We start from the raw sequence: 12,399 nt of genomic DNA on the forward strand, positions 1-12,399 counted from the left end.
CTGTGGGCATCTTAGAACAAATCGAGACAACAGCGGCAAATGGTACTAGTGATCACTGCTATTCTTCACCACCAACCACTCATAGAAAAAAGAAAAACTGCCAGTTTCATTTAAGGATATCTTGATTAAGCAGTTAAAAACTTCTAATGTTATTAAATCTTGACCAATTAGTAGACATCTCTTTAATATTCTGACAAGATGGAGAGTAAATATAAAACACTTCTTTTGCCTAATAGAAGCACAGTGGTTTTCTCAATGAAAACCACTTTTGCAACTGTTTAAGTTGCTAGCTGAACTAGCTACTTTTTTCTTAGAACACCATTTACCATGTTTACTTGAAAGAACAATCAATAAACTATGGTTATTCAGAGTTGGATATCTGGCAGACATTTTCTTAAAAATGAGGAAAGTAAGCCTGCCACTTCAAAGAAAACAACTGACAGTATTTGCTGCCAAAGATAAAATTACAAGCTTTCAAGTAGTAATTAGAATTTTGGAAAATTTGTTATCTGCCATACTTAGAACTTTTTGAGGAGACTGATGGTGATACTAACCAATGTGATTTTTAAAATATTATGTAATGGAATAAATATATCAACATATGGAAGATCTGCATAATTCAATGACCTGTTGTTTTCCAAATGACCTATATATCATGTTACCAAAACATGGATGGGCAAAAGATCCATTCAGTGCAAGAAAACCAACGGATTTTAATTTAACAAGTACCAAAAGTTTCTTAACATAGTTTCAGATTCTATACTGCAATTTACTTTTAAGAAATTACTACTTGTTAAGTTTTGATATGGTATCAAAGAAGACTATATACAATCATTTTAAAATGCTGTACTATTAAAATCTCTTTTTTCCTACTTCATATTCAAGTGAGGCCTCATCTTCTTGACACACTTCAACCACAATAACATACTGCAACAAAGTGAATGCAGAAGATATGATAATCCAGCTGTCTTTTATTAAGCTAGACATTAAAGAGACTTGCAAAAATGTAAAACAATGCCATCCTTTTCACTACAATTTTTTAAATATAGGGTTTTTTTCATTAAAATATCATTTGTACTAACATGGCTTATAATTGTTGCTTTTAAGTGAATAAATAGTATTTCTTGGTTGTAAGTTCTAATATGGTGAACACAGATAGATAAACATAAACTTATTTGGGGCCGGGTGCAGTGGCTCACACCTGTAATCCCAGCACTTTGTGTGGCCAGGGCAGGCGGATCACTTGAGGTCAGGAGTTCCAGACCAGCCTGGCCAACATGGTGAAACCCTGTCTCTACTACAAGATACAAAAACTTAGCTGGGCATGGTGGCACATGCCTGTAATCCCAGCTACTCGGAAGGCTGAGGCAGGAGAATCGCTTGAACCCGGGAGGCGGACGTTGCAGTGAGCCGAGATCACCCCACTGCACTCCAGCCTGGGCCACAGAGCGAGACGCCATCTCAAAATAAATAAAATAAATAATAAACAAACTTATTTGGAATCCTCAAAGTTTAAGAGTGTAAAGAGGTCCTGAGACCAAAAAAGTCTGAGAAGTACTGCTTTAAAAGTCTCCCATGAAGACAAGTAGAAAAAAGGCCAACAGCTAGAGGGACACAGTGGGTCCAGAGAAGGGATCATTTAGGCAATAATAGTTATTACAATTTTCTTATCCACAACAAAAATAGATACTTAGAAAAATAACATAATATTGCAATTTTCTAATGCTTTAAGCAAACCATTAGCTGGGCGCAATGGCTCACGCCTGTAATCCCAGCACTTTGGGAGACTGAGGCGGGCGGATCACTTGAGGTCAGGAGTTCGAGACCATCCTGGTTAACATGGTGAAACCCCTTCTCTACTAAAAATACAAAATTAGCCTGGCGTGGTGGCATGCACCTGTAATCCCAGCTACTCAGGAGCTGACTCAGGAGAATCGCTTGAACCTGGGAGGTGGAGGTTGCAGTGAGCCGAGATCACGCCACTGCACTCCAGCCTGGGTGACAAGAGCAAAACTCTGTCCCATTAAAAAAAAAAAAAAAAAAAAAAAAAAAATATATATATATATATATATATATATATGTAACCATTTCTGAACTATTACAGTTGGAAATACACAAATTTGTGGTGTGTACAATTCATTTGCAGCATTAAATCAACATGAAACTTTTAAATTAATGAAGGCTAAGATAAAATTCACTTGTCAAATGAAAGGTTATCAAGTAATGTTTTAACAACTTTGTTACAGATTGTTAATTTTATTTGTGGGAAAACTAATGTCACACTGACTTCTATGCTAAAAAAACAAAAATTAAGTCAGCCATTTCTACTTACTGTCCTTCAATGAGCCATGTGCACTTCGTTTTATATTTATAATTTCCAGGTCCATCTGTTACAAACCCAGAAGATCCAGTTAGTCTGTAATTTAAATCAAGAAAGAAAACTTAAGTCTGCTATATTAATTTCATATATTTTTATGTATTTTATATATTTTCATATATTAATATTTCTTAATTCTTAATATAATACAAATTAAACATAATGGGTACATTAACACATACTATAACCAGTAGAAAATGACTAGTTATATTCAGGTTGCATAAATTTAGATGAAACAAATACTTATCACATACATTAAAAAAGACAGAAAAATGTTAAAACCAACAGGAATGAACAAAACATACCTAAATCTTATCTTAATTTTATGTCATCCTTTTTCCTTTTGGTAAAGATGGGTCTCGCTACATTGCCCAGGCTGGTCTCAAATTCCTGGCCTCAAGAGATCCTCCTCCCACCTGGGCTTTCCAAAGCACCAGAATTACAGGCTTGAGCCTTCACACCCAGCCATAAATTTCTTAAATTTATTTTTTGCAGAGACAGTCTCACGATGTTGCCCAGGCTTGAATTTCTGGCCTCAAGCAATCCTCCTGTCTTGGCCTCCCAAAATGCTGGGCTTATGGGCATGAGCACTGCAACCAGCAAGTATCTGTTGCTATATAAACATTTTTAATATTTAAGAAGGACGCTATTTCCTTCATCATGGCCGTTTCCAGATATTTTTCTTCCCTCTTTCATCAACACCAGCCACTCTGAACACATGCTCGCTTCTGGATCTGCCTCCCTTACCTTCTGAGTCATCTCCCAGCTACTCCTAATGCACTAAAGATATTAACAAATCGTTCACTCTCTTCCACTCATCTGCATCAACATCTAAGATGTTCCATCCAAAATCCAGTCTCTCCATTTCTTAACCTCGCCATTAACTATCTTTTCCTCCACCCCTCTTTAGCCATCCCCTTCTCTGGCCCTTGCTACTACCAGTAACAACATTACCACAAAAAAAGCACCCTAACCACTGACTACTATCTCATCTCTCCAGTTCATTTAGCCTGTTTCCCCCTTTCCAATGAGACTTCGGCCCCACAGAGACCACCAATCCACTGAACTATCAGTTCTTCACTGCTCACTACCTACCATCCACACATTTCACTTTCTCACATACCTAGTTAAGACTCCATAATCCATCACAAGAATCATATCCTGCAAACTCCTTGATGTTCTTGCCTTTCTCTCCCTCTGCTGTACTTGCCTGATAGAGATGTATCCATGCCTTACTCCCCAAAATCCATTCCACCCCAAAATGTTAGTCGAAGCCAATCATGTTTTCCCATGCCCCTTGCCACTGACTGATTAGAAATGTGTATCAATTAAAATTAGGTGTGGGCCGAGCATGGTGGCTCTTGCCTGAAATCACAGCAGTTTGGAGGCTGAGGCAGGAGGACTGCTTGAGGCCGTGAGTTCAAGATCAGGCTGTCCAACACAGCAACACCCTCATCTCTACTTTAAAAAAAGAATATATATATCTATATAGATATAGATATACATCATATATAGATATAGATGTAGAAAAAAGACTAGGCTTTAATGCAACTGACAGAAAAACCTAAATGGTAATGGACTAACCACCAACATAAAAAAATCCAAAGGTAAGCAATCCAGAGCATGTAATGCATTTCCATGATCATCAGGGACCTAATGCTGTTCTATACTATTGCTCTGTCATCCCCAACATGTGGCTTCTACCTCATAATCCAAGATAGCGGCTCAAGCTCCAGCTATTATACCCAAATTCTACCCAGCAGGAAGGAGGAAAAGAAAACGGGGGGGGGGGTACACCCTCTCTTCCTCTGTTAAGTCACACATGAAAATTCAACTTACATTCTATTAGCCAGAAGTTACTGACATGTCTACAAGTAGAGGGAGGCTGAAAAATGCAGCCGTTATCCCAGATGATCATGTACCCATCAAAAAATCAGAATTCTTTTTACTAGAGAAGTAGAAAAAGGCTATGATGTGTAACCATGAATCTCTGACACAGCATGTAATCTAATACTTAGATGTGAGGGCACATCTGATGGATGATTTCCAGGAAATATTTTCTTATTCTTAAGAAAGTGTGTGGACAGGGAGACATGCCACCTAGATCTCCTCTTCAAGGAAGGACTTGCTGCCAGTGGCAGCAGGGAATGTGGTCAGCAGAACATCAATTCCTTCAGGGGCTGCCTTGCTGCAGGTCATGCCCTTCCCATGGCAGCCCATACCATAAAGAGGCCCATACCATAGGCCGGACGCAGTGGCTCACGCCTGTAATCCCAGCACTTTGGGAGGCTGAGGCAGGCAGATCACGAGGTCAGGAGATCGAGACCATCCTGGCTAACACAGTGAAACCCCGTCTCTACTAAAATTACAAAAATTTAGCTGGGTGTGGTGGTGGGCGCCTGTAGTCCCAGCTACTCGGGAGGCTGAGGCAGGAGAATGGCGTGAACCCGGGAGGCAGAGCTTGCAGTGAGCCGAGATCGCACTACTGCACTCCAGCCTGGGCGACAGAGTGAGACTCTGTCTCAAAAAAAAAAAAAAGAGTATAAAGGCCCAAGCATTTCAATCCAACGTGGGACAACTCAAATAAGCAATCCTGCCCCCAGAGTTCCCCTTTGTCAGGCCTGCATTGGAGCTCAACTTCTTCCTTTGCCTAATTATGCTTTTCCTTCCAATAACACCTTCCTCTACAATACTATAATCAAGTTGTAACCCAAACTCAGCCTTAGCAAATGCTTTTAAAAAAACAACCTATGATAAACATCCAAGAAGAGACCATTCTTCTCTATCCGGACTTTGCTGTGGCTGGATTTTACAGCTGGAAGTACTACAGCCTGAACACAATGCCTGTGCTATGCCTGAACACAAAGCCAACACCAAGAATGACAAATCAAAGGAATGCAAAGTCCCTGAAAACAGTATCAACCACCCACAAAAACCACCTTACTCTAGGCTTCTAGTTTCTTAGGTAAATTTCCCACTGGTTATTGTTTTATTGCATGTGTGTGTATACACACTTCCTTGATTCTTTGTCTTGGGGCCTAACATAAAAGGTTTTATGGCTCTCCACTATGCTGCTTCTGCTCCTAAGAGTTTCAGTGGACTGCACATGAACCCTTAGGTTTGCAAATCAGCATCAGTTTTATAAAACAAATATTTGTGTTTTTTGTTTTTGAGACAGAATCTCACTCTGACACCCAGGCTGGAGTGCAATGGCAAGCTCAATGGCTCACTCCAGCCTCAAACTCCCGGGCTCAGGTGATCCTCCTACCACAGCCTTTGGAGTAGCTGGGACTACAGGCACACACCACTATGCCTAGCTAATTTATTTTAATTAATTTTTTCTTAGAGATGAGTCTTGCTATGTTGCCCAGGCTGAGAAATAGGTCAGTTTTATTTTAAATGTTTCCTTAGTATCTTTAAACATACATATTTATATAATTTTACAGATAATGCATAGATATGATCACAGACAAATTTTGTTGTTGTTGTTGTTGTTTTTAACCTACTTCCCCAGTTACTCTGACCCACCCTTGACCAAGGTAAACATTTAACCACCTACCAGGAATTCTTAAATACTTTTCTTCATACTCACAAACCTATGATATAGGCATGGTTCTCTTAAATTATTTTTTGGTTACACAAATTATTATATACCTTTCTGCATCTTTCTTTGCTCACTCAACAAAACCTTACGGAAATTTCTCAAACTAATCTGGTATTAGTCTAATTTATTTTTTCTTTATGTAGCATAATATCCCACCTATGGAGGTATCATTTTTTCCTGCCTTTCCCTACTAATGTTCATTTTGTTTTCAGTTGGCTAACAATATGCACATCACTGCAATAAAGATCCCTATACATATGGCCTTACTTGGGCTTTTATTTCTAAGAATAGAAATCTTGGGAGGAGGTATACTAGGCCAAAAGGAATACAAATTTTAATTGTTAACCAAGTTGTCAAATTATTTTCCAAAAGGCTGTAACAATTCACATTTGCACCAGCAATGTATGAGAATATGCTATTCCCCACATCCTCTCAGCATTAGGTGTTCCTGTTTCTTTTAAATTATGTGAGTTTTTAATTCAAAATTCCCTGTGTTCTAATACATGGCCAACAAGTGGTTACTGAAAGTTTAAAGGAATTTGAAAGAGAAAGGCCAGGAATATCAACCTAAAATTTCAGGTCAAGTTTTACAGTATCATTGATAATCTAGGTGTGGGCATGGGCAACACCTGTACACTAGGAAAACCTAGTTCACTGGCAGTCACACAAAGGCATCAAACTGAAAGGCATTTCAATAATGCAAGTATGAAGAATAAAGACCTTGCCACCACCAATTTCTTAGTTCAAAAATAATGAGGTAATTCTGCAGTGGAAACAAATATAGGGAGAATAGGGGAACAGGAGGCAGGTTTCAAAGGAGTCATCTCATAGTTATTTCTTTCTACTTTACCAGTATTATTACCAGACAACACAGCCTATAAAATCTCAACTTTTCTCATCTGTTAAGATTTTCTTTATGGTCAAGTACCTTGGACATTAAACTTTGACCACAGTTCCTTGGACATTAAAAAAAAGATCTATTCCAGGAATTTAAAACACTATTTCTACAAACATATAAATAAGTTTATTAAATGCACTATTCAATTCCTTATACTCGTATTTTCATCTACTAGACCTAATTCTGATAAACATGTACTGAAATCCTGGCCAGGCGCAGTGGCTCACACCTGTAATCCCAGCACTTTGGGAGGCTGAGGCGGGTGGATCACGAGGTCGGGAGTTTGAGACCAGCCTAGCCAACACAGCAAAACCCTGTCTCTACTAAAAATACCAAAAAAAAAAAAAATTAGCCAGGCATGGTGGCAAGCGCCTATAATCCCAGCTACTTGGGAGGCTGAGGTAGGAGAATCGCTTGAACCTGTGGGGCAGAGGCTGCAGTGAGCTGAGATCGCACCACTTCACTCCAGCCTGGGAGAAAGAACAAAACTCTGTCTCCAAAAGGAAAAAAAATATATATATATATTATATATATCATATATAATATATTTTTATATATTATATATCATATATAATATATTTTTATATATATTATATGATATATAATATGTATTTTATATAGTATATGTATATTATATATTATATATTATATATATTTTATATAGTATATGTATATTATATATATAATATATATTTTATATATAATATATAATATATATATATAAATCCCATACCATGCCTGCTCTACCACACTACTCAGGTTATTTTTGCTTTATGTGTTAAGCTTTTTAGCCATACAAGGTTATGGCTATTGGATTTTCATAAAATATGCTTTTTACGATGGTAACAATCCACTTACCTAGTCTGATATTTAAATTTCACCTTGTCTAATATTATTATAATTATTGATCTTTTGGTTATTTTCCTGTATCTTAGATCTTTATTCAACTCTTTTATTTTCAGCTCTACTTATCAAGTTTTCAATAGTTTGCTTCTTTGAAACAGGCCTTGGTTAGGTTTTGTTTCTTAAACAACCTGACAGTATTTTACTGCCACAATATGTAATCTGTTTGCATTTAGTTTAATGACTGCTACACCAATTTGATTCCTTCCAACCAAATGTTTAATCAATCTTAGTGAAAAGTAATTTACATATAATAAAATGCAGCCACTGATGTGTACAATTTGATAAGCTTTGACAAATGTATACACAAAGTGTAATCTCCTCAAACAGGATATAAAACAGTTCCCTCACCCTCAAAAGCTCTCTTATATCCCTCTCCAGGTAATCCCTCCCAACCTCCACCTCAAACATTGATCTTATCTTTCCCACTATAGATCAGTTTTACAGAATTTGACTTAATGGAATCAAAGACACTTTTGTGTCTTGCTTCTTTTTATCAACATAACTTTTCTAAGTATTGTATCAATAGTTTGCTCCTTCACACTGCTGAGTAGTATTCTCTTGTATGAAAATACACAACTTGTTTACTGGTAGACACTTGGATTATGTAATTATAGGCTTTTATAAATGAAGCTAAGACATGTATAAATCTTTCTGTGGACAGGTATGTACATTTCTCTTGAATAAATATACAAAATGAAATCACTGGATTAAAGTATAGCTATACACTTACATTTTTAAGAAACTGCCAAACTGTTTCCACCTTACAATCACACCTTCAAGATATGAGAGTTCTACTTATTCCACATCAGTTCCCACATTCGGTATAATCAGACTTTTTATTGGTTATTCCAGTAGGTATGCACTATTCTATCTCATTATGGTATAAATTTGTATTTTTCTGATTAAAGATTTTCAGAGGCTGGGCACGGTGGCTTATGTCTATAATCTCAGCACTTTGGGAGGCCAAGGCAGGTGGATCATTTAAGCCCAGGAGTTCAAGATCAGCCTAAGCAACATAGTGAAACCTAGTCTCTACAAAAAAACACAAAAAACTTAGCCAAGTGTGGTGGTATGCGCCTGTAGTCCCAGCTACTTGGGAGGCTAAGGTAGAAGGATTGCTTGAGCCCAGGAAGCAGAGGTTGCCATGAGCCAAGATGGTGCCACTGCACTGCAGCTTGGACGACAGAGGGAGAAACTGTCTCAAAAAAATAAGATAAAAAAGATTTTGAGTACCCTTTCTGGTGTTTACTGATCATTTGCACATATTATTTTGTAATGTGCTTGTTCTTATTTTTGCCCATTTTTTTCTAACTTTTATTTTAGGTTCAAAGGGTCCATGTGCAGGTTTTGCAGGGGTTTGATGTACAGATAATTCCATCACCCAAGTAATCAGCGTAATACCTGAAAGGCAGTTTTTCTTTTTTTTTTTTTTTTTTTTTTTTTTTTAGCCAGAAAGGAGTTTTATTAATGAAAAATTATTTTCCAGGTTGAATTTCACTTTCATGTTGATTTTTGAGGAGGGTGTAGAGGGGAATTTTGGTATCTTGTGGAATTATTTATGTAGTGAATCTGTTCATGCTTTCATTGGGCATACAGCTTTGGGGCATGCTAATGTATATTTTATAGAAACAAATTTTAGTTTAGTTATGCACATGTGTTAATAAACAGGTTCTATTGTGCAACCTATATACTAAAAGGTATAAGTTTCTCATGGCTCAGCATTAGGATATCAATTTTCTTTCTGTAATAAATGCAACAGCTGCCATGTTACGATTGTGAGGCTCTTCCCTTTCTTGTGCCTTGTACTTAATGGGATGGGGAGGCTAATTATCAGACTGAAAAAGGACTGGTCCCTTCCTTCACTCATTCAGCATGGTTCCACTTACAGAAGCCAGTGCAGCCGGCAGAGCTGTGGAAGGAACGGGTCCCTGGGCAGATATCAGCCAAAAGTCTAATTACATGCTAGACTAATCTAAAGTAAAGTGAATTAATTGCCTTATCAGTACCTTTGGTCTACTCTAATGACAATGAACAGAAAAAGTAGGACCTTAAGAATGGCTCATTTTTTCTACTCTGGGTGCTGTAGACCCCTTACTTCATAAAGTTAATTTGACTTCAGTGTTTAGGGCAAACCATGTTTGTATGTTTTTCAAATTTATAAACCACTAACAATTATTGTTTGAAAAAGTTCTGAAGTCTTCTGGAAGAGTGAAAGGCAGTTTTTCAATCCTTACTCTCCTCCCACTCTCCACCCTCAAGCAGATCCCGGTGGCTGTTGCTCCCTTGTGTCCATGTGTACTCAATGGTTAGTTCCTACTTGTAAGTGAGAGTATGTGGTATTTGGTTTTCTGTTACTGCATTAATTCACTTAGAATAATGGCCTCCCTGCATCCATGTTGCTCAAAGGACATAACTGCATTCATTTTTACAGGTGGTAGTATTCCATGGAGTATATGTACCACTTTTTTTTTTTTTTTTTTTTGAGACGGAGTTTCACCCTGTTGCCCAGGCTGGAGTGCAATGGCGCAATCTCGGCTCAACTGCAACCTCCGCCTCCTGGGTTCAAGCAATCCTCTGCCTCAGCCTCCTGAGTAGCTGGGATTACAGGCGCCCGCCACCACGCCCGGCTAATTTTTCTATTTTTAGTAGAGACGGGGTTTCACCATCTTGGCCAGGCTGGTTCGAACTCCTGATCTTGTGATCTACCCACCTCAGCATCCCAAAGTGCTGGGATTACAGGTGTGAGCCACCACGCCTGGCCTTCTGGTTGTTTTTTTGTTTGTTTTTGTACTTTAAGTTCTGGGATACGTGCAGAACATGTAGGTTTGTTACACAGGTATACACATGCCATGGTGGTTTGCTGTACCCATCAAGCTGTCATCTACATTAGGTATTTCTCCTAATGCTGTCCCTCCCCTAGCCCCCCCACCCTCCCAATAGGCCCCAGTGTGTGATGTTCCCCTCCCTGTGTCCATGTGTTCTAATTGTTCAACTCCCACTTATGAGTGAAAACATGCAGTGTTTGGTTTTGTTCCTGTGTTAGTTTGCTGAGAATGGTGGTTTCCAGCTTCATCCATGTCCCTGCAAAGGACATGAACTCATTTGTTTCTATGGCTGCACAGTATTCCACGGTATATATGTGCCACATTTTCTTTATCCAGTCTATCATCGATGGGCATTTGGGTTGGTTCCAAGTCTTTGCTATTGTGAACAGTGATGCAATAAACATATGTGTGCATGTGTCTTTATAGCAGAATGATATAAAATCCTTTGGGTATACACCCAGTAATGGGATTGCTGGGTCAAATGGTATTTCTGGTTCTAGAACCTTGAGGAGTCACCCCACTGTCTTCCACAATGATTGAACTTATTTACACTCCCACCAACAGTGTAAAAGCGTTCCTATTTCTCCACATCCACTCCAGCATCTGTTGTTTCCTGACTTTTTAATGATCACCATTCTAACTGGTGTGAGATGGTATCTCATTGTGGTTTTGACTTGCATTTCTCTAATGACCAGTGATGATTAACTTTTTTCATGTTTTTTGGTCGCATAAATGTCTTCTTTTGAGAAGTGTCTGTTCATATCCTTTGCCCACTTTTTGATGGGACTGTTTGCTTTTTTTCTTGTAAATTTGGTCTTTGTAGAGTCTAGGTATTAGTCCTTTGTCAAATGGATAGATTGCAAAAATTTTCTCCCATTCTGTAGGTTGCCTGTTCACTCTGATAATAGTTTCTTTTGCTGTGCAGAAGCTCTTTAGTTTAATTAGATCCCATTTGTCAATTTTGGCTTTCATTGCCTTTGCCTTTGGTGTTTTAGTAATGAAGTCTTTGCCCATACCTATCTCCTGAATGGTATTGCCTAGGTTTTCTTCTAGGGTTTTTATGGTTTTAGGTCTTACGTTTAAGTCTTTAATCCATCTTGAATTAATTTTTGTATAAGGTTTAAGGAAGGGGTCCAGTTTCAGTCTTCTGCATACGGCTAGCCAGTTTTCCTGACACCATTTATTAAATAGGGAATCATTTCCCCATTGTTTGTTTTTGTCAGGTTTCTCAAAGATCAGATGGTTGTAGATGTGTGGCATTATTTCTGAGGCCTCTGTTCTGTTCCACTGGTCTATATATCTGTTTTGGTATCATGCTGTTTTGGTTACTGTAACCTCGTAGTATAGTTTGAAGTCAGGTAGCAAGATGCCTCCAGCTTTGTTCTTTTTGCTTGGGGCTGTCTTGGCTATATGGGCTCTTTTTTGGTTCCATATGAAATTTAAAGTAGTTTTTTCTTCTGTGAAGAAAGTCAATGGTAGCTTGATGGGGATAGTATTGAATCTATAAATTACTTTCAGCAGTATGGCCATTTTCATGATATTGACTCTTCCTATCCATGAGCATGGAATGTTTTCCATTTGTGTCCGCTCTTATTTCCTTGAGCAGTGGTTTGTAGTTCTTGAAGAGGTCCTTCACATCCCTTGTAAGTTGGATTCCTAGGTATTTTATTCTCTTTGTAGCAACTGTGAATGGGAGTTCACTCGTGATTTGGCTCTCATGAGTTTGTCTATTATTGATGTATAAGGAATGCTTGTGATTTTTTTTTTTTAAATTTTAAGGGTTTCTTTT

The 12,399-nt window shown here is 38.1% G+C and overlaps 1 protein-coding gene across 2 annotated transcripts in view; it reads right to left on the bottom strand.

Moving 5' to 3' along the window:
* ATRN (attractin) overlaps window positions 1-12,399 on the bottom strand; it is a 172,210-nt gene that overhangs the window by 112,241 nt on the left and 47,570 nt on the right. For both annotated transcript variants that reach the window (XM_024238860.3, XM_024238861.3), the window contains exon 2: window positions 2,333-2,416. In XM_024238860.3, coding sequence (XP_024094628.1) covers window positions 2,333-2,416 — 84 coding nt within the window. The remainder of the gene's footprint in view (window positions 1-2,332; window positions 2,417-12,399) is intronic.

This window comes from Pongo abelii, chromosome 21 (genome assembly GCF_028885655.2).
Source record: "Pongo abelii isolate AG06213 chromosome 21, NHGRI_mPonAbe1-v2.0_pri, whole genome shotgun sequence".
NCBI lineage: Eukaryota > Metazoa > Chordata > Mammalia > Primates > Hominidae > Pongo > Pongo abelii.